Genomic DNA, 24,269 nt, shown 5'->3' on the forward strand with positions numbered 1-24,269 from the left:
AATAATTATGCACAGTGATAGTCACCTGCACACACAGATATCCCCCTAACATAGCTAAAACTAAAAACAAACTAAAAACTACTTCCAAAAATATTCAGCTTTGATATTAATGTGTTTTTTGGGTTCATTGAGAACATGGTTGTTGTTCAATAATAAAATTAATCCTCAAAAATACAACTTGCCTAATAATTCTGCACTCCCTGTACATTGATGATTCTTATATTTTACATGGTTTCAAAAAAGATTCATAAGAGTTTAAAAGGCTTTCTGGGTGTTTTGCTTCAATGCTGACTGAGCTGAATTACACGCACACTGAAAAGAATCTCTGGAATGCACCTCTTAGTCTAGAGAATACATTTATTAAATTACTCTGCAAGGCTCGTAAAGGAAGGTCAGTACAACCAAAAGTGTACGTTTAAAATGTGTGCAATAATTAAATGAAAACATGTACAAAGAATCTTCAATCTATATGCAAAGACACAGATATATATATAGATATTCATACACAATGCAAAGCAAATAATTAGTAAAAATTCATCACCCTGGGGCACAGTTGCTCTTTCCTCTTTCTCCCAGCAGCGTCAAGACATAGACCCCAGATCAACTTTAAAGTGAGAAAGAGAGATCTACCCTCACGGGAAGGATGACAGGCATCAGCATCCCAACCCTGTCAGAGGTCTCTGAATCCAGCCACCGTCAATTTTTGGTCTCTTATATACCTTAAACAATCCAGAGGGGAGATTTCTAGAAAACCCCTCCCGCTCCGCAAGTTTGTTGTTAAAAAATGCTGGCTACTTCAGGTCAGTTTTAAAAGGAACACGTTGGAACTGGCCAAAATCCCAAGGTGCACTCTCAAAACAAAACCGTTCCCTGCCGTACCATAAACATCATCCTAGCACATTCTTATCAGCCTAACTCCCCCTCATTATGCCTTAGCTTTTGATGAGAAAGAACACGCAGACACGTAGAATAAAAACGTGAGAAAAAAGCACATTGCATAACATGGGCATGGAAAAATACTTGCGGTGAAGCGAAGGCTAAGCTAAATACAAAATGGAGTCTGTAGCTGGTGACTGCTAATGTGACGGTGGACAAGCTAAGCTAAGTGCAATGTGCTGCAACATGGAGTCAGTGGTCAAAATACAAATATCATTCCACTGGGGAATGCCAATATTATCATGTGTTAATTCTTTTTGCAATGCAGTAAACAAAAACACTTACAGTTCAAGTAATAAGCTCATCCTAATGGTAGGAAAACCAGGATTGCATTCTTCTTCATAAAAAGCAGAAGTGAATTATTCTTAATAAATAAGTTGGTTATACCTACAAATGGAAAATACATGGACAAAAATCCTTTTAGGGACCCAAACCATCACTGCAAAGGCTAATAAAGGCACTTCTATGGAGTCAACTTTGATGTTATAAACAGGTAACCTCAGGGAAGGCCTTGTTCAAACTGAAACAATTACAACTGATGGAACAGTTATAGCAAATGAGCTATAAGAAACACATATTTGACTGAAAACACAGAGAATTAAAGAGAAAAGCCCTTATTTAAAAAAGGTGAAAGAAAATAAAGCAGACCAGAAATCTTGGTACCGCTGTGTAAAATTAAACAGATTGTTTTTAAACATTTGGTATAATACGGCAAAACCTTCAGAAATTGTTTGTGGATCAAAGATTTAGAGTTGATGATATACGTTTAGATGAACATGAGCCTATAAAGTCTTGAATCAGTTAACCTAAGTCATGCCCAGAATCAACTTTATCTTCTGTAACAACATGTCATAACAGTTTGAGAAATCTCTTGATTTGTAAGTGTGCAACTGGGCTTCCAATTTTCAGCCCTAATCACTTTCTCGCTTGCAGCTACTGCTTAAGATGTCCATGTTAGTAAACACTCTGCCTTCACTGCACATATTCTTGGATTTAGGCCCTAGTCAAAGAGAAATGAGAAACATCATCAGTTTCCTTTGCTACATGATCAGTATTTAACAGTGAAACACTCACATTCTTTTGTCCCATGACTGCAAGGACATGACTTAATGTGAGTGTCATTCTGGCTGTTAGTATGTGTGGGTACTTGCCCCCACAACATCGCTTTAATTGAGTCCCACAATAACCCAATTCTTAAATATCTTGTAACAAACTTGGTTTGGACCTATAGGTTCTTTAGATCTTTACAGTATTGTTCTTTGGCTAGTTGTTGCACATATACCACATGCACTTTCTTTGAGGAAAGCCTTGTTGCAAAGTTACCAAGAGTGAGCTAATGATGTCTTACAGAGGTTAACATTGTGGATCAGATGGTTTGGGCCTGGGAGCTCAATATCAACTCTTTCTCATCATCAGGCTTAGCTCCTTTAAGGGTGTCTCAGTAGGTTGTCTTATTATCCTTTTTGTTCAACATGCACAGGCCTTTGGTGGAAGCAATTATAAGAAATACCCCACCATGCCTTTTTTTGTCACAAATTCTCAGTTGGTTGTACCTCTAAGGCAACATTCAGTATCTTACCTGGCTGCCCGAGTCAGGGGTCAGCTATACAGAACTGAGAGGATTTAATCCAGGTGGACTAAAGGTGATGATCACAGATCCCATCACCCTCATGACCAGCCAGAGGTGCTGCATGGCAATGCTTTTTTATTAGGGTGTCATCCTGCTCACTGGCCTCCTATATGCAGCCAAGTGTTTCTCTTTGTCTCAGTCTTATTTAAGAGCACAGATAAGTAACAGATTTTTATCATTCAAGAATTCTTTGTTATCTTAATCCTCATAAATTCAGGTGCGCACACACACACAAAAAAAATAAATACAAAAGACAGAAAAATGTAAACAAAAAATATTCAATCACTAACAACCCAACCTGGGCCACCTGGCTTCAGCATACAAGTTAAGGTATTAGAAAGAAAGCACAGAATGATATCTTATGTTACATGCCATCTGACTAGACAGAGCAGGAGTATGGCAAAATTTGGCCTAATGTCATCAGAGGGGCCTTCTTAGGACTCACCGTGTCAAAAGAATAAGGCGTGGAAATTTCACTTTAGGACCTACATAAGAGGCTAGCAATGGGGGATGGCTCCTCCTTATTTAAGGGGGTGTGTTCTTCACGAGCGAGTTTATATCCATTGATTCTTAGATGAGAATTCATGAGCCTATGGAATCTTCAGAAAAAAAAAAAAAGATTTTCCCGATGACAACATAGCAATCTTCTGGTGTACTCACCAAAGTGTATTCTATGACTGATGCAGTCCATGGATGAGGATCAAACAGGAACCCAACCCTGCTCAGAGAGGGAATGTTTCATCTTCAGGAGAAGAAGGAAAACGTGAGCTAGAGTGTCAGCCACTGTCCTGTTGCATGGGCAACTGGGGCTATTTTGATATTCTATCAAGAACGAATACAGTGCTAACCAGCGTCGGATTGGCAGGATTGGCAACCAGCCATTGCCCGAAGGAATTAAGGCAAAGGCCAGCTGGCGGGTCGGTTTTTTCAGCTGTAGATAAACTCAGTTTTGCGTGGGCCAGCTTGCCAACGGATGCTTAACCCTAAAGGCTGCTGCAGACTCAGAGCGAAGTTTGGAGCTCATTATAACCAAGTACAGAGAATAGATGGCTCATTGGTGCAGTAGGACAATTAGCCAAACTGAATGGGCACAGCATGTGGTGGGTCTCCTCCCATCCCCAGTCTCTCAGCTTGGCAGTGAGGCCACTGGGAGTTGCTGTGCTCTTTTGAGCATCACAGCTAACATTAATGTTACCTGAGGGTGGGGTGAAAGAAGGCTGTGCAGGGAGACAGATTACGACCAGTGGCTATCTAAGAGGCTTTACTTTTGTCTCCAGCAACAGACAGACAAACCCCAGATGCCCATGTAATGGATCCTATTAAGTTTTATTGGGGATCAGGAGATCGCTTAGCCTTGTGTCTTGCAGGCCTGTGCCCCCATCACCTAGTGACTTTTAACCTACTTAGCCTGCTCTGTTTTACCACATTTAATTATTTCTTCTAAGATGGCTGCCATGTTTATAGTTAGGAAAATGTTTTGATTTCCCGTTATTGGTGCCGTTCTGTGAAGGCGTCACTATCGGCGTCAAAGATAAGTTATATACAGAAGGTATTCACATTATGTCCCTTTCTCACTTAAATGTGACAGGAACATTATATACTTTTGGAGGGAATTGATTATATAATTGCCGCCCCAAGCATGCCTTCTTCTCTATTGTTTGGGAACATACCTGCGTCAGGGGTCTTATAAAATCTGTATAAATACACCTCACGCAGACAAGGTTGTCAGAGGGATTCCTACCAGATGCGATTAACGCTATCTATGCTATATGTCGCCTTGATGCAGACCCAGCCTCCGTGTCCCACATGGAGTCTGATCTAGAGACCTCATTACAAGGTAACCAGGGTTGGGGGCACTTGTCATGGTCACAGTACTGGCATATTAGGTCACACCTTGCTCTTTTTAGGTTAGAGATTAGGTTCTCCATGCTAGGGTATTAGGGCCTATTTTACATCTTATGTTATTGCAAGGTAGTGGGGGTCTTTGTATTCACAGCTATCATTTTCACAATTATGCTTCTTGCACTGTGCATTATCCTAATCATTGCAGCCCATGCATTTTACAGTAGATTGCAGTCTTCTTAATAAAACTTATTGAAAAGTTTACTGCATCTCTTTCATTGCCTGTGTATGAGTGAGACTTGTTGCTCATGTGAGAAAAGGCTAATCTCTGTTTAACCACTCCTCCCCAGAGATATCACATTCCAGAGGCCATGTGTAAAGGCTGCCACAAATCACCTTTTACTATTTGGGTTTTTGGTGAGGCACTGCTTGTGAGCCAGGAGTATTGGGCCGTCAGTTGCAACTTGTTGTATGAGTGGCTTAGTCACCTACAAACAAAAGTGCTGCCATCCCTAAACCAACAGTATTGCCTAGAGCAAGGAGTTCAACTATGACACCCATTGCCACCTTGTTACCTTAAAATCTGATCACCTTTGAATGACAATAAAAATAATGTAACAACAAAAATGAAGTAAAAAAAATGTTTTTGACAACACATTTTTTTTTTAAAAAACCATTACTGTGAAAACGTTCATTCTGGGGCAAAATGACGGGAGAACAGACATGGGAGGAGAGTAACACAATAGATTGAGTGAGGAGTGTAATGTGGAGAGAGACAAAAGGAGAAGTGAGATAGCAGAGTGGAGAAGGATGACAAAAATATGGAAAGAGAAAAAGAAAATCAAGGACGAGAAAAAGGATAGGTAGAAGAGAGAGGATAAGAATGCTAGAGAGGCCGACAGATGGCGGGAGGGAGTGGAAAGAGATTAGTGAGACGTAATGAAAGACAGTGGAGGGAAGGGAAGAGATTGTTGACGGTAAACAGAAAGTGGAACGCAAACATGGAGAAGAAGGAGACAGGATAGTGGTAGTAGAAGTGGCGTAATGGCCAGATCCTCCAATTCTGGAACTTGAAAATTAGGTTTCAGTCTCTGAGTCAGTTCACCATCCCATGATTCTGGGCAAATTACATAATGTCCCCATGCCTAAAAAATGAATGTGTCCACTCATCCCATGTAAAACGTTCCAATACCTTTGGGTAGAGGTTGAACTACATAAAACTGCAAAAAAATTGTGAATGACGAAGGAAATTCTGGAGAGGGGGGCAGAAGAGGGTGTCAAACATTTCCTCTTCTGTGAAAAAAAGAAACTAAGGATAGTGCATATGAGGTAGTAACCATCTTAATTCATTCCCTCAGTCTAGGGCTTAGTTTAGAGGTTATTGGCATTCTAGGAGGTAGTGGTAAATGTAGCAAACAATTAATCAGTGGAATTTCCTTCATCAAAGGGATGGAATGGTAGAGGAAATACCCCAAGGAGATTCTCCTTTGGTTTAAATGCTGCCCCGGGCATTGGAGGAGTCCGTTACTGTCTGCAGCAAAGCAATAAAGGGGCCACATAGGAATATAACATTAGATATAATGCAAAGAAATTCAATGAGCAGATGGTTGTGAAAGAGGCTGACAAGAGAGAACAAGACGGGAGAAAAAGGGAAGGTTTGCATAGAGAAATGAAATAAAACTTTAAGGAGAGATACAAAATTACAGGAGGAATAACAGCAACAGAGATAGAAAAATAACTGAAGAAAGAGCCCGCAGGGGAGACAAGAGTTGGGGAGAGGGCAGGTTTGTAGACAGAGACAAAGATAGGAAACGAGAGAGGGGAAATGAAATGGACTGAGTGAAGGACAGGAGTCGAACGAGAGACACCAAGGAGAAGAAAAGAAGTATAGTATGAGAGCAAGAGGAAGAACTAGAGGGAGAGGCAAAAAGATGATAGAGAGAACGAGAGAAGTGTACACCACAAGTAAATAATGGGTATAGAGGCAAAGAGAAAGCAAGGCATTTGGAGTGAATTTTGACAGCTTTTCTCTACCTACAATACATGTCATTAACTACCAAGCTTATACAATCCCCAAAGACATCGATTGCAGAGAAGCTCTTGAATGACAGCCGAAGGAGGAAGAGCCCTGGGTCTTTGAGGGCGAATAGAAGCCTCCAGACATGAAGGATGCACATGGTTCTCTGACTCATGGTCCCATATAATACAGGACATTCAGTGATCTTTAAGTGGGGGGTGTGCGGTGAGAGTCACAGAGTAAGGGATCAATAGGTCACTAACAAATTCATGCACCCGAGGTGGAGAAATGTATAGGCCTGATGATCAGGTGAGAAGACCTGTGGGTGAGTTGTAGTAGAATCATGGTGTGTCTACTCTTGGCAAGTGATACTTAACTCATGAGCTTAGAAAGCTTAATATATCAGAGATTTTTCCCAAAATTCCTATCAATAATAAGCAACGTTTTATGAAAGGTCATTATTCACAAAAGTGGGCCACTTTTTCTTTCGGAACCCGGGCCTAATTTTCTTTCCAATCTGACCCTGAATCCGACACTGGGTTATGTCTTGTGACGTGAACCATGAGAAGTACAGTATAGAGTAAGCACGAATCTCAGCTTTGCCACTGGCTAGGAGCGAATGGATCATTTGAACCTTTAATGATCCAAGATGGCCTGCAAACTATTGACTTTGAAAAGGAGGCCCATTGTCAGTCAGTCTGTAGCTCATTCAACAACCTGTGTAAAATCTTTCTCCAGTTTTGGAATAACATTTTCCAGAAGTGATTGACACTGCATCATATTCTGAATCCTAAAACAAGCCAAAATCATAGCTGAGTGATAAAATGGGAAGTTCTCAGCAATTACAGGGGCCAGTGGCATTTCAAATGAATTGGCTACTGTATGTCATCATGTCTAGAAAGCTGCATACTATGGGTATCAAGGATAGCAGAGAAGCAATTTGACATTTTGCACTATAGTTTGGTTGGGTACCTCACTTGCTGAGCAAACCAAAAGGTGTGTAAGCTGGATGTGAAGGATTAACACTAGGTTTTGTTCAGAGTAAATGAGGCAGAAGGATGACAAGAGTTGTGTTCCTCAATGGTTTTGGCAAGGGAAGGGATATAGTCACTGACATTAATGACTCCACTAATCTCACTCAGAGGATTTCTTGGTTACAATTTGGAACACCTCAGCAGTAGCGGAGATGACAAAGTTCTATCTCTTCTTGTGAAGTGCAATATGCTTCAGAAGGTGGTAATGTCGGTCAAGGAGCAGTTGATAACATCCCGAGTTGGGGTGCACTTTCAAGTACCACCACACCCCACTGAGCTCAGTGACAAGATCATCAACTTTAGGTGTCAATTACATTTGTGCTTGATGGTGGTTTGGAAAAGACACATGACTGTGCAGATGCAAACTTGATGTGGTTGTTTGGGTTTGAGAGCCACCACAATTAGAAAGACCCGCTTGATGGGCGCTTCCAATATTTTTAATGATGCTAACCTTCTCCAGACAAGCCAATTTAATTTCTGCTGCAGGCCACATGAGGAACGTAATGCTTTGAAGATGGAGTACTAGAGGCCGGTCTATATGGTCAATCTGCAGCTACACCAGGTTGTCCTCAAGGCGTCCTATGCTTTGGAAGTGTGTTGTCAAATCATCAAGAATGTCACCCAGTTTGTGGATGCTGACACTTGAGGTGAAGTGGATGAGACAAGGTTTTTTCAGCAATGGAATGAGTCTGCTATATATATTCAGTTACAAACGTTTTGGTACGGACAATATGATATTTGTGAGCAAAGTGAGAAACATATACGTTACAGCACGGTAGGAGTGCAATGCTCCCATATGTGTAGATGACTACTAGATGGATTAAACTATTGTTGGTGCTGGTTTGAATAACAGGTATTGTGATTTAGACATCACATTCGGGATGCCCTCTGTCAACAGGAGCTGTTGCAGTTTGGTCACAGATTTGGTCCTCATAATCCAGCTGGTTTCTCCTCACACATCCCTGAAGCATGCACTATATGTACTACACCTGGCTTCGCCACTTGGTTCTCATCCAAGTCTTGTACCTCTGGTGGAGTGGAGGTGATAGTCCAGGCTTTCTGAGTCATGTAGATCGTGTACACTGCTTGTTGCTGGACTGACAGCCTTCGGCATAGTGATTCAGATTCTTCCAAACTGTGCACTTCTTCCGGTGTGCATGGTAGAGTGGGCGTAAAAGCCACACATAGCTGTAGGTAGATCTCGTGGTGGAGAATGAGAGGACACTCGGACAGGGGGTTTCAGGATGCGATTTATAGGCTGTCTTGTTCACATGTTCCTTGAAAGTGGCTTTGATGTGTGAGACCCTCGTCTTTGAGAATTATGATATTAGCATATGTTAGGGGGCAACTTCCCCTGTTCTTAGAGGCTGCAGTATCTCAGCTTGGCCAATACACATCCTTGGATGATTTGCTTAACCTCTTCAGCCTGTTCATGTAGGATGCATGCATTTTCCAGGTCTTTGAGGCAGCATTAAAGTTGTTAATCAATTATTTCCCTCTTTCTTGGCCTGTTGTAACATGAAACGTTCATAGTGTTGGTTGGCCTTTGGTGTGAGCAGGTGTGTAGACAGACAGTGACAGTGCAGTATGTAGAAGTGGGTCCAAGTAAAAAAGCATAAACATCTTTACCTTGTCTTAACCTTTGTAGCCAGAAGTTACATCTCCAGGCATGCAACTCTGGCATGCTATTTTGTAGCTAGGAATGATGGTGTACTAACAATTTAAAGTGGCATAAGACCAGGAATGGCAGTCATAGGTCACTGTGTTTTAGGTAACGCAGATTAGTGGTCAGAATAGTACAACAGGACGTTTGAGTCTTATTATCTCCAATACTGTATTACTGATCACAGGCATGTGTCACAGCGCAAAAAGTGAACAAGGAGACGTGATGCTTGTTAGGTCGAGCGTGCAAGAGCTCTGGCATTTTGTAATCTATCTGTGGGCTTATAACCAAGCCCACAGCACACCCATCACGATCACTGGTTCATGGGCTTGCCTTTCAAAATCCTTTATCATTGGTAAATGCTTTACCCTTGTCCATCCTTGAGGCGGTTTTGTTACCACCTTGGCCATCAACACTATTATAGGGATAACTGCACGTTTGCCGATACGTTTGACTGCAAGCAAACTTTTTACTTTTGCGTCTCTCCTTTGCGCTCATGGCAGCCGTGGCGCTTTGAATCAGATTGCCTTTGTCAACTATTTTACTTGTCATTTTCAATATATGTGGCAAGAAAAGTCCAGTTAGGAATTTACAACGCTAATAGCTCTAACTCGAGCAAACGCGAGCCCCATTGCATTGCAAATGCTTCTTTTTTTCTGTGCACCAAGCGCCCATCATGTGCAATTTTCTTTAAACAACATTAATCTTTAAGTAAATATCTCTATATAAAAAAATGATATGCATTTAAATCCTAAATTCGGGCAAATTGAATTCCAACGTTTTGCTGTATTTATTTTTGCGGTCTCTTTTCACGCGCTACTGCTCTACGTTGCCTTGTTGCGGTGCCAGGCCTTTAAAGTCGAGACGACGCTTGACTGGTAACCGAACGAGAATACCATGCCCGACAAGCCCAAAATCTCTCAAAAGGCAGCCCTCGCCCGCAGCCTTTGCTGCAGATGAGATGCGTGCGCGTCTCCATTCCTAGAAAGGTCTCCGGCTTTAAAAGTTTGCAGATTAATTAAACCTCGCGGGCCGGAGCAGATTCATGCGTGGCAAAGGTCTTTGATGGGGTCCGGAGAACGGCAGCGCGGATGCACATTTACAATCCCTACTGCTGAAGGAAGGCCCCCTGGGCAGCCGCCAAAGTGAACCTTTATCTCTGTTCCGCGCGCGGCGGCGGGATTCACGAGCCAGGGCTCGGGTCCCTCCTTCGGATTTATCTTCAACAGTGCTGTGCGTTACCGAAAAGCTGCTCCTGGCAAATGTTTCATCCAATTTCATGCAACTTTCAGTTTATCGCGGCCATGGAAACGAGTTTTCAATGAAAATCTAATTGCACAAATACTGTAAGAAATGCTGCGGAATGTACGATGTGAGAGTGCCCTCTGTTGGCAGTTCTCCGGGAGTGCACATATTACAGTTCAAAAGGAATGTAAATGCTTTCAACGTGGTGGGTGGTTATGAAGATTCCCCGAGGAATACAGAACATTGTTGCCAAATGTTACTTTATATACAGCATTGGTTCCAGAACCACAAATTCATGTTAATAACATAATTCCTGTGAATCCCGTATTTCCGCCAGAGAGGAGTTGAAACAAACATTTATTGCATGTCTTACAACAAACAGCACAGCCAGCAACGTGTACTGTGGTCCAACAAGCGTTATAACAACCATTGAATGAGTAAGCGACTCCGGCGACATTTACAATACCGGCCCTACATCTCATCATTTGTGGTCACCAACACTCTTCAATGGCTTGTATAAGGCCCCAAAAACATAGCTCCACCCCTCTTTTTCAGTTGCACAGCATATATGATCCTTGACTAGAGAGGCCAACCTTCCATAAAGAGATCATGGTGCCACTCTTTTCTCTGTAGCTGTGTGTTCTTGTGTAGAAACAAAATAGATTTTTGCATAAACCACACACAAATCTGTTGAGAGTAACATATAAGAACCACTGGCAATGTGAACCCTAACCACCATGGATATTGTGATGTCCCTGCTTCTAAAACCCCCCAATATACAACAAGAATGAACAAATGCGAACCACCTTTCTTTTGTCATTCTGAGATTGGTTTGCCTCCTTTAAAGGACAGGATCAAGTTGGACCCCTATTACTCTGAATTATAATTTGGGGGCAAAGAAGGTCCCTCCCTCTCAAAAGAAATATTGGAAGAGTCTGAGTCTCTCTCTCTCTCTCTCTCTCTCTCTCTCTCTCTCTCTCTCTCTCTCTCTCTCTCTCTCTCTCTCTCTCTCTCTCTCTCTCTCTCTCTCTCTCTCTCTCTCTCTCTCTCTCTCTCTCTCTCTCTCTCTCTCTCTCTCTCTCTCTCTCTCTCTCTCTCTCTCTCTCTCTCTCTCTCTCTCTCTCTCAGTCTCTCTCCCTCTCTCTCTCCCTCCCTCCCTCTCTCCCTCCTTAGGTTTCTTTCAGCTATTTTTTAATCCGTTAAACTTTAAGCAAGACGTAATAGCTCAGGTGAAAGCAGCATTTAGAGATTGGAAGGGCATCAATCACCAGACACATTTTGACAAACTTTGCAGCGGTGCTAATTACAACATGATTAAAACAGTTCTGGTGGAGTGAATTTTATTTAATACCTACTTTTAATTTAAATAGTAGATTTTATATGATTGGTTTCGTTCTAATACCTTACATTTAATAGTGGCCTTTCCCAGGGATATTGACGGGAACAGCATTATGCCAATTTGCCCCTGTGGCAATATCTCTAAACAAAGCACCATGCACTTTATTCTCTTTTGTAACTTATATTCCCTTCCTCAGAAACGCTTTTTGATCCCAATTGTGTGCAAATCTGAGATTCGGTCTCACAGAGAGGTGTTTATCTTTCTGCAAAAACTGTGCAATTTAGAACTTTGTGTTGGATTGGTAAATTTAGTGAGCTGTGCACTGAGAATAAGAAATAGATATGGGTCTGTACAATGCACTCTGTTGATTGTACTTTGCTGCATTTGTATGGGGATGTGGCTTTTTAAAGTCTTTGTTTTTAATCTTTTTATGCTAACATTCTTATTGCTATGTGTTTTAACTTTTGCTTTTATAGCTTTTGTCGTAAGCTGAGTAAAGTTTATCTGACTGACTGCCGCACCACCTTCCTCTGCATGCCCTGCCCTTATTCAACCCCTACAGACAGCTGCATGCTTTGTTTATTTTGTGTACCTATTTGTGGTACATATCCAGACCACACATATAGCCTTTAATCCCTTTTCTTTAAATATTGGTAATTGCTTGATTGCTCTGTATAAATAATCTAAATATCCAGTACTCTATCTACTCCCCCCATCATAGCGTCCCCTCACAGCAATCATAGCTAACTCCCTTTAACCCCACCTCACACATACTGGGGCAGTGCCTGGAAGTGTTGTTTATTTTTGGGAACAAAGACTTAATTCAACAACCAAAGCAAAGAAGAAAGAAAAATAAATCACTACACTAACTATGGGTCTCAAGAGTGCCACTTGCAATAAACGAGCTTCGATGTCTCATCAGAGGTAGTACGCACTATATAGAAGCAATTACAATACAACATATTATTACCATTGTGAGAGTGCAGTCCAGCACAAACTACCAGCTAGGTCTCCTCCGACTTGGAAACCAATCAAACTCAGACCAGTTTCGGCCTTGTGGGCCTCATCAGTTAAAAGAAGCTCCAGTCCAGTGGCACAGCAAGCACAGGACCCACATTTGGGCATACCCTTCGCACATACGTCGTATTGTACACAACAGTGATTTGTGGAAAAGCCTCAGCTACTAGCAATTGCTCACACCGCTTTCCAGCTAACACTATAATTTATACTGAATTAGAAGCAGAACATATAAAACATGCCAATTTTATGTTGAAGGATCCCCAGGAACACAAATTTAAGGCAAAATGAGTGCCCGTTTCATGCAGACATGGGAGATTTTAGGATTTTTTGTTAACTCCTTTGGAAAACAAGAGAGACACCAGAAAATGGAGGCCACTTCTGTCTCACAAACTCCAGAATCAGTAGAGGAAGTTCAAAGTTTCTTGGGGTTAGCAAATGTAAACTTGAGTGGGAGACATATTATGGAGTTTGCCATCAATGAACTTTCGAAGAAAGGAGAAGCCTTCCTTTTATTGTGGAGATAGTGTTTTTGATGTAGTAATTTCACAGAGGCCCCATGACATCAGCTGTATACAAAGTGTTGCCTTACATCAAGGAAACTCGCTTCTTGTGACTTTATTTACAGCATCTCCGATACAGAACTTCTGACTATTTAGGAGGCTTACCCTGAAAGGAGGCACTAACTCTTATGTCACTGCAGAGTATACAGATCACCTGAATCTATTATATCAGCTTGGACATTGACAGCCAGAAAATTCAAGTGCTCATTGTTTTTCTCCTAATATTTTCTCTCTCCGGAACGTCCAATAGAAAAGCATAAGTACTAACACAAAATGGCAGGGCTTTAAAGGACTTGATTCCAATCCAAAGCATAATCAAAACCAAGCGCTTGACGGATGTTGCATCAATATTGACTTTACAAAGATGATCCCTCTGAATTGAATTGTTACCACTCCTAAATGTTGCAATGCATGGCTGAAAAAAGCTCCCAATCACCAAAGACGTAGTTTAGTTAAGTACCTAATCCGGGAAAAAGCTTTAAGGGTTTGTTTTATAACAGGGTCACACTTCCCCAATGGTTAAGCACACATAGCTGACGGACATAGGACGAACATCAAAAGCATTTTTGTTAATCTATTTGGGGCTCTACCACAAAAAGTCTGTATCATATGTTCTAGATCTAGTCAATAGGAATGAGCACAAAAAACAAAGATTTTTGACAGATTGTCCTCGTACCAGTAAGTCCTTGTGATGCTGTCTTTCTGAATTTCATTGTGGTTACTCGGTCTGTCCAAGGGTAGAGCACTTTCTTAGTAATGGTAGACTACTAATAAAGAAGAATTGTGTTGTACAGGTAATCCCAATGCTCACTTTCAAAAAGGGTGTTGTGAGATAAAGTGAGTGATGTGAATAAACTCAAATCTGTCACAGAGGTAAGTTCAAGTAGAAGGTTTATTTCTACAAGCGACCTAGCATCCAGCCACTCTGGAGAGCTTCAGTAACTGTCACCTCCAGAATCACTAGACGTCAACATTCCGCCGAACACAGCGCGGAATCAAAACATAACATATCCTCTTATCTTCACACTAAGTAACTAATTAAAAATAATAAACAAAAACAACAAGAGAAATGGAAAAACAAGTCGTACTTAAAAATACATGTTACAAATGACATAGTTCTTCAAATAAGTAATACATTAATAAAGAAAACAATAAAGCAATAATTTAGAACAAAAGTTACAAATGTTATTTCATAACACAGTTCAACAGATAACTTAGGACACTACATAGTCCTTCAAATAACTAGGACACTTATGGATCCTCATCGGTTGTTTACGAATGGATGTCTCCACTTGAGGTGTACTTGCACCTTGTTTTTCACCCTCTTGAAATGCACTTGTACTTTGTATCCCACCTCCTTGAGCTGTACTCGTGCTTTGTATCTCAACCTCTCCAGCATTTTCACAGGTTCCATCACTCACACCAAAGGCAAAAGCTTCTGAATCAACATCCATCTTACTCCCATTTCCCAAGAAAAATGAACTCGAGCACTCTTCCACCTCTTGACTACGGGCACATGCTCCACTTCTCTGATACAAAGCCACATTTCTCAGATTCCACTTCTCCCCTCCTTCAATCTCAACTTGAAACTTCCCCACCTTCTTCACACGAAAAGGGCCTCTAAATCTCGAAACACCCCCCTTGACTCTTCCTGACTTGACTTTAACCCAATCCCCAACCTTCAACTTATAGTTGTGATGAGGGATAACAACCTTCTCACCACTCGACATCTTGACTCCTCCTGAAGCAACCCACTCTTGAAGCCAGGGGGAATCAATTTCGACCCTATCGATCGCCCCCTCATCACTCGAAAAGGAGACTTGCCAGTAACACTGTGAATTGTGGAACGATAGGCACGTACCACATCAACAATCATTTTCCGCACACAACAACGATTAGCAAGAGCTAGCTGTACTGTCCCCTTGATTAATCTATTGATTCTTTCTACAATTCCATTACCCTGAGGATAATATAGGGACGTTCTAGTGTGACGCACTCCACAATTCTTCAGAAACAAACACATCTCATTCGAAGTTAATTGAGTGCCATTGTCCGTAATCATGACCATAGGAATACCTTCTTCCATAAAAATGTCCTCCAATACCTTTATGGTCGTGGTTGTGGTCACATCACGTACGAATTTAACCACTAACCATCTTGAATGTACATCCACCACCACTACTGCAAAACGCATCTGAAGAGGAAGTTCAAAAAGTGGACCAATAAAATCTAAACAAATCGTGTGCCAGGGTTTCCCAGGATCTTCAATGTGCCCTTCCATCCTGCCCACTCCGACTTTCAACCTCTTCTCACTCTCCTTGCACAGTCTACACTGCTCCACCCAACACTTGACCTGACCATCTAAACCAGGCCACCAAAAAAACTCTTTCAACCTCCTGCTTGTCATCCCCTGACCCAAGTGACCTTCATGAGCTAAGGAAAATAATTTAAACCTTAACCCAGCTGGTGGAACAAAACGTTCTCCCCGCATCAATACACTGTCTCCACAACACAACAATTCATCTAACACATCCAGAAATGGTCTTACCGACAACGGAAGAGAACTCTCTCTTCTAGCCCCTAAAGAAACTAGTTTGAAAACATACTTAAGACAATCATCTGCAGCCATCTCACTCTTCCATTCCTCCAGCGTAAATGTACCCAAACCCCACTCAACCACATCACATATAGAGGCTACAGCATCATCCGTATCGCAACACTTTATCGATTGAGGATCAACTTTTTCCCAGTCAAGAGACAACCTGCTCAGACAATCGGCCTGGACATTTTTCCAACCTTGGACATACTCTACTTGATACAAATACTCTTGCAACCTTGCAGAAAGTCTGGCCAACCTCGCTGATCCCTTCCCCGCACCACCAGCAGACAATATCCTTAGCAATGGTTTGTGATCACTCCTCAAAGTAAACTCCAACCCCCACACATACGTTCTGAAGTATTCTGTACCCCATACAGCCGCCAAGGCCTCCCGTTCAATAACAGAATAATTCCGTTCCGTCTGGGTCAAAGTTCGAGACGCAAATGCAACCGTCTTCTCTTGACTCCCATGCTTTTGTGACAACACAGCTCCTAAACCAGTACCGCTGGCATCTACAGTCAAGATAGAACGCAAATTTATGTCAAAAGCTGTAAGGATACCTGCACCACAAATTTCCCCTTTGATTTTATCAAAGCAACTCATCTGCTCACCAGTCCAACAAAACTTACTCCCATTCCTCAGCAACTTCCGTAAATCCTCAGTCTTGCTTGCAAACTTATCCACAAACTTGGAGTAGTATTCCACAAGTCCTAAAAAGGACCTTAATTGTTCTTTATTAGTTGGTGCTGGTGCCAACCTAATGGCCTCTAATAGACTTCTTTTTGGTTTAATACTCCCTTTAGAAATAGAGTACCCTAAGTAGTCAATTTCCTCCACCAGAAAAGTGCACTTCTCTTTGTTCAAACTTAAACCAGCTTCACCAATGATCTTGAGAACTTTCCTGAGTGTGATATTATGTTCATCAACTGTTTCACCCATCACCAGTATATCATCCTGAAAAAATAACACTCCTTTAACATCTCCAAAAATCTTTGCCATCATACGTTGAAACACACTCGCAGCAGAAGCCAGACCAAAAGGCATACGGGTAAATTGAAATGTACCTTCCGGAGTGACAAACGCTGTAATGTGTTTGGATTCAGGATGAAGTCTAATCTGATGATAGGCATTTCTCAAATCTAATTTCGAGAAAAACCTACCATTTTTAACCGCTGTTAACAACTCATTTATATTTGGCAAGGGATAAGTATCCACCACAATATTCTGATTCACAGACCTCAAGTCCACACATAATCTCACATTTCCATCTGATTTCCCTGTAATGACAACTGGGGAAATCCATGGAGAAACCTCAATAGGTTCAATGGTACCCTCTATTAACATGTTGCTTATTACTTTTTTGACTTCATCCCTCACCACAAATGGTATCTTGCGAACTTTGTGTTGACTAGGGTGAGCATCATCTCTCAACATTATCTTGTGTACATAACCTTTCAAGCATCCTAACTCTTTCTTAAAAACATCCCTGGCCCCCTCCAAAATATCTTCCAATTGTACATTATCTACCGACAAAATGTGACAGGCGGCTCTAGGACTGATGACAATGTTGAGATCAAATTGATGCATCCATCCCAGGATGGGTGGACCTTCAACAGCCACATAAATTTTCCCAAGAACTTTCCTCTTTCCAAACTGAATTTCCTTCAACATATAACCGAGCAATTGGATTTCCACCCCTTGATACCCACCCGGGGATATATCCTTTGGTAACAATTTTTCCTTCCGCCAATGACTTCTAAAAAGGCTCTCTGGAATTATGGTGTACAATGAACCAGGGTCCACCATGAGGTTAATTTGAACTTCCCCAATAGAGAAAAGAGCCGATGGTCTAGAGCATCTGCGGTCACTCCCATTCACTCTCATGGTCACATCATTCTCAACTACAAGTATCCTGTCCTCACCAGCAGATTCACAGCACTCTTCCACTATATTTATACTTGGTTTAGATTCTTTAGCAAATAGGTTACCTTCCCTACACACCCGAGCATAATGCCCCCTACGACCACACTTGCGACACTCCTTGTTGACAGCAAAACATTTCTTGGAGTCCCCTAAATGAAAAGTACTGCCACACCGAAAGCACTCTTTTCCCTTGCTCCTGTTATACCCCCCTTTCTTTGGTACAATTCCAGTTTCCTGTTGAAACCCTGTAGAATTGCTTGACAAAGCCATAACATCCACAGTTTTCTCTTTCCTTTCTAATTCTTTTATACAGCGTCTCGATTCCTCCATGACTTTTGCAAGGTCAATTGCTTCTTGCAATGTGGGATCCTTTGCCGCCCACAACCTCTCCTGAATCTTTTTATCGCGGCACTGAACAATAAGTTGATCCCTTATTAGTTCATCAGTCATGGTTCCAAACCTGCACTTGACAGACCACTCTCTCAACCGTGACACAAAATCATCAATGGATTCATGATGGTCTTGGGGTTGAGTATAAAATTTATATCTAGCTAGCACTAGATTAGTTTGTTTAGCGAACCTGTTCTCCAATCTTTTAATGGCTTCTTTAAAAACATCGTCCATAGGTTGGCCATTGGGCCCCATGGAAGGGGGAAGATATTTAAAAATCCTTTGACCTTCGCACCCCAAAGTACTTAGAAGAATAGCTTTTTTTCTTTGTGGCGAAAAACTTTGTCCATCCAAAGCGACAATATAATTATCAAGCATTTCTATCCAATCTTCCCAGGGAAGAGTTGGAATACCTGGAAGAGATAGAAATAATGGTGGTGGGGAAATATTGGTCTGGGTAGCCATTATAACTGTGCACAGACAATTTGTACACAACACAATACAGTACAATGTTAGAGTACAGTTATTCCTTACTCCAAAGATGCCAGCTCTTTTCTAATGTCACGTGCCTCGATGCACCAATAACAGTACAGTGTCTCAGCGAGGCTCCTACAATGCCCCGTTTTTATTTTCCTCTTTTTTTTTTTCCTACGCGTTCCAAGTCTGAAGATGCCACCCACAAGTCTGCTTCCTCCAATCAATGCGCTGATTTGACGTGAACCAGCCTGCTCCCCCGGAAGAACTAGTGGTGTCCTTCCTGAAACAAGCAGTCAAATAATAAAACCCCCGGCTGCTCGTCAACGCGGCACGAAGGGGAAACTCCAGTCAGAACACCAATTAAAACGGGGGCGCCCGTAATTGCCGAACAGGTGCTGGAAGGCAAGATCGAAAGTCGAGAGAAGATGGGCGCGCCCGCAAACATCAAATAAACACCTGCTGCCGGGTCCGGACGGAGATCAGCACCACTCTCGCCTGTGCACCAGCGTGAAGAGGAATAAGCAACGGCACACAGAAAATCCAAATCGGGCCGACCTAGGTCGCGTTAATCTTGATCCTCGTCGCCAAACTGATGTGAATAAACTCAAATCTGTCACAGAGGTAAGTTCAAGTAGAAGGTTTATTTCTACAAGCGACCTAGCATCCAGCCACTCTGGAGAGCTTCAGTAACTGTCACCTCCAGAATCACTAGACGTCAACATTCCGCCGAACACAGCGCGGAATCAAAACATAACAGTGAGTCAATTTACCTCCATGATTTAGAGGGCCTTTTGACAGGTATTTTCTGTCCAACAGCTGAGATCCACAAACTGTGACCCCAGAGTGATTGTGGGAACCAGATCACCAGAGTGATACCCCTGAGTAGGAGGCTCTGTTCCATGGCCATCCGGTATGTATGAAATGTCTGATACTGTGACTGAGATATCCTTCTAATTTGGCAGACATAATTAAAGAGTGGTCATCATAGTCTTTCGGCAACAGTACGTGCACTCTTTGGGTAAGAGAAGGAGGAAATTACCTAAGATAAGAATTTTCTTAAAAAGAAGTTGATGTAATTGATGTGTTTGAGCGTTTTACGTTAGATTAGTATAGCTGCTATAATGAGTGTGTTGTTGAATAGAAGTTGTGTTCAACCTGGTCAAGAGGCTGGTACGCATTTCTACTTATATACTGGGTTATCAACAACTTTATTTGTTTTGGTGCAGGACAATGAAAGTTGATATTTCCTCACACCAGGTTGTAGTATTGCCTGGTACTATTTTACTAAAAGTATCAAAATTCATAAGACAAAACAGGGTTAGTTAACAACTACTACCTACCATGAAGGGACATGGGCTACCTGAAGTTGTTCCATGTAAGGCCCCAAGGTAATTTCTTCTTTGTGGATTTCATCAGATCGCTCAACCGAATAAAATTATTAGGAGTCAGTAATGATATGCATATCAGGGACATCACAGGAATTTACATCACATGACCTTCGACTCCACGGATCATAAGAAGTGCCATCAGAAACCGACAATGGCCCAAGGCTGTAAAAGCATTAAATGGCCAGTCTGTATAACCATAAATGTCCCAGACAATACATATATAAACAGCTTCAGGAGTAAAGAGCATAATGATCCGAGGCTGTTTTGCAACTTAATAGCCTCAATCGCTAACACATATGAATGGGTCTAAGCTTCAAGGAGCATCCATGACATCAGACATCATATGCTTGAATGGCCCTTGTCTGTCCCATTAATGGTCCCAAACATTGTAAGTATTATGGGCCTTGACTGAGTAGCAGTAGTGGCTGTGTTGCCTCAGCTGTGTTACAAAGTTATAGAATGCATATATGCCAACTGTGCTGCAATTATAATGGTCAATGAAACCCTAGTATGCTGACAAAGAGAACATAAAGAAAAATAACTAAGTACTCAAACAATAACAGTCAGTGGCATATAAATGGTAAATATTAGCCCATCGGTTGAGGGGAGGCCATTTGAAGAGTGTGAAAAGATAGGAGGAGGGGTATAGAAGGGAGGGTATGTAGCTGGCCATTGTGTCTGTATTCCTAAGGAAAAAGTTCCCAAATAATTGAAATGTTCTCAACCCTTTGAAGCGCCCTAAGCCTAGGTGGGTTAAAGCAAGAGAACTCCAGAAATGAGAAATAGTCTATTAGTGGCTGCCAGATGTGAGTGAATTTGGTGTCCGTTTGTGTTCTATAGGACAGAAGCTCCATGGCCATGTTGTGCCAACGGCTCGTGAACCACTGGGCGATGGGGGGAGCCAAAGGTTTCTTCCAATGAATTGAGATAAGCTGTTTGGCAGCTCCAAACATGTGAATGATTCAGCGCCAATCAGTGTGGGTCATCGCTTCTAGGTCTATCGGGCGTCAAGTCCTCATTTTATCAGCTTTAACCGAATTAGAATAAAAGTGAACCCATCAGGGTTAAGACCTGTGACCATCAAGCATATTTTTGCACTGGCTTAGTCAACTGAGCTACTACGTATTGTAAACACAGCAACGTCCTTGCATCAAAGTTTAGTGAAACACAATACACACGTGATGCACTCTATCTCTTCAGAACATATCTGAAGCAACATGGCATCTAGCAAGACAGTGCAGTGCTGATTCTAGCTGTATGTGTGATCTTGGGCACCATGTGCTGAGTATGTGGTACAGTGTAGTGATGTTTGTGCTTAACCTGTTGACAGGAGAAAGCAAGTACAGTTCTTTCATCAAAACATGGAAGGGTTGAATGTGGTTCTTTTTTTTTTGGGGGGGGGGGGGTGTATGCAGAGGACACACAGGGCTGGAAAATGTGTTATTAATAATGTCTTTTCAGCAATCAGAATAGATACTAGCCAGTCTCAGTCACATTGATCTCCACTTGTCATTTAAAAAATGACAGCAGCTTAGACTATAATGGGCATATGACGTATACCTAAAACGACTTCAAAGTATTTTGGCATCCTAGTGGAATATAATTTGTGCACCACAACAAATTATAAGATATCTCTTAGGTGGCCTTTGAAGGGCTCCTTAACAATAATATTTCAGGTCTCCTTCACATTACACAACTGTGTAAAGAACTCATCAGCCTTATTCCTCAAAACGGTCACGACTTCGGTAACCTGCCATATCCTTATAAATATATAGTAATCGGTCCTTTGTTGCACATATAAAAGTTTCTCTAAGAATGAACACAAAATAAGAACTAAAACTACAGATGATTTCTCTGACATTAACAAAGGCTTATCCAACCAGGAACACAATCGAGGTCTATATGAAAACAGTGATCATTCAGAACTAAACAAATGTGCCTAAACCAAGGGGCATATTTAAGAAAATGTACTGTGTGCAGCGCCACTTTACTTGCTCCCCCCCCCCACATCACCATGTGTGTGCCTTATTTAAGATACAGCGCACCATGGCGGTATTTAGGAGACTAGCGTCAGAATTGTTTACGCTAGTCTGGCGCTTTGCAGGATTAGCGTAAAAAATGTTGACACCAATCCTGCAAAGCACCTAGAGGACCTTTGCAACCAATGGAAGCCTCCTTTTAAAGCCTTCCCTGAACTGGCGCTAAAAGTGCAGGAAAAAAATGACGCAAAGAAATCTCCTAGATTTCTTTGCGCCATTATTTTGGCCCTTCATTATGGGCGAACGCCCCCTTTAAATACATTATGCCTGGCGCAGGCTTAATGTAGCGCAAAGGGTTACAAAGTGGCACAATTCTTGAATTGCGCCACTTTGTAAATATGGTGCAGCCTTTTCTGGCCTTCTAATGCCACATTAGCATTTAAAAGAAATATGCTAATGTGGTGTTGGAATGGCGCAATGGGCTTTTAACTATGCCCCTAAAAGTGTAGAAGTTAAAAAGTGATAAGTTCCATGTCCAGTTGCGTCACTGTGAGCTAGGTCACTACTATGCTGTAAAGAGGTAGTTGAACAAATAGTGTTTTCAAAACACTGTTAATTCATCTTGATATGGATGATAAAACAATCATTGCCCAATCATTTTAAGTAGAACTTTCTTCTATGGTTGCCACCTGGTCAGTATTTTACTGATTTATCTTAAAGCTGCTAAACGTTGGTGAAATTAGTAAAAGCGTGTAGTGCTCTATTTAAAAAACACTTGAAACCGAAAATACAAATAAGACATTATACACGAGACTATGTTGAAATCGTCTATAATACTGTAAACAGAACAGTGTTTGCCAAATACTAATATTGGATGAATGAAACACATTGTTATGTACATAAAGGGAACACCACAATATTTCACAGACGAATGGAAGGCTGCCTTGTAAAATACCAGAGCACTCCAGGTCAGTGAGGACAAAATGCCCCAGTCATGCGCTTTACTTAGGAAAGAAATGTTTTCGGCTGTGTTTAGCCTAACTGAACAAAGAAAACGGAAAAATTACTCCAACTCCCACAATGCATTATATTATTAAATAATCCACGATTGTAGCCATGTGTCCTCACACGCTGCATCACGAGGGGTCCCTGGCCTGCTCTTAAAAACGCACCCTCCAATGGTTTGAACCCTATATTACATATTAAGACGCGCAGTCTGCCATATTGGAAATATACACAGTATTTTGTAGCGGAGCGCACAGAGCATGCGCCCCAGACCACATGCCATTGCTTCGCAAATTTTAATTGGTGATCTTCGGCCGGAAGTAAGTGACTGACTACTGACTATTGGAAAAAGCTTCCTGATTGAGCTCACCTTAAAGTCTGGAGGCTCCACACCCTCCTCTAAGCGCACTGGCACAGCTTCCAGACCGTGGCTGATATCGCCCTGTCCTATGGACAGCATCATGAAAACGTGCGCTCTTTTACCAGAAATGTACTGCCTGTTCTTATTTACATCGAAAGCCTGTGTCCTGCCCCCCCAGTCCCTAGGTGGTTTGGCCTTGATCGCAGGCCTAGCGTGACATACGATTGGTCGGAAGATGTGCACTCCACTTGCCGGCAGAGAGGAGTCTGGCTACGATTGGTTTGAGCAAGTGTATGTCAACGCCGGGGGCGGAGGTCCTGCATATGACAGGACCGCATTGGTCTCGTGCCTTCCGATTGGCTGCGTCAGCTACTTGTTCCTATACGCTGGGATTTGTAGTTCGACGGTTAAATACTGTACATATGTGTTAGGAAATCCCGTGTACGCAACATAAAAAGCAAATTCTGCCTCAAGAACGTGGATTTCTTGACTCGGACTCGCTTGTCAGGAACGTGTTCTCTATAACTCATGCACTTTTTTTTTTTAACTAGCTAAAGCCTAGTTGCAACAATCTACAATAGTGTGTAATGTATTACACAGCTGTTGCTTCTTTGAGTGCTTAATTCTGAGCTGGTAAGAAAGACGCCAGCGTTCTAAAGTTTCTTGTGTCCAGCGGTGAGTAGCTCAGAAAATCCGGATCTTTCCTTTGCACTCTGGGTTTCGTAGTCCTCCTGTTTAGTCCATTCGAAAATGGGCACTGCAAGTACCAGAATGCAAATGTCAGTAGGTCATGGTTGGATGTAGACCAACCTTTTACTGAGGTGCATCAACAAAAAGGGAAAACAAATGTTTGTTGCTGAA

At 41.9% G+C, this 24,269-nt stretch overlaps 1 protein-coding gene across 1 annotated transcript in view; it reads right to left on the reverse strand.

Moving 5' to 3' along the window:
• LOC138258990 (histone-lysine N-methyltransferase SETMAR) overlaps positions 1 to 23,606 on the reverse strand; it is a 42,357-nt gene extending 18,751 nt beyond the window's left edge. The window contains exon 1 of the mRNA XM_069206354.1: positions 23,418 to 23,606. Coding sequence (XP_069062455.1) covers positions 23,418 to 23,510 — 93 coding nt within the window. The 5' untranslated portion in view covers positions 23,511 to 23,606. The remainder of the gene's footprint in view (positions 1 to 23,417) is intronic.
• Positions 23,607 to 24,269: the final 663 nt, after the last annotated feature.

This window comes from Pleurodeles waltl, chromosome 9 (assembly GCF_031143425.1).
Source record: "Pleurodeles waltl isolate 20211129_DDA chromosome 9, aPleWal1.hap1.20221129, whole genome shotgun sequence".
NCBI classification, from domain to species: domain Eukaryota; kingdom Metazoa; phylum Chordata; class Amphibia; order Caudata; family Salamandridae; genus Pleurodeles; species Pleurodeles waltl.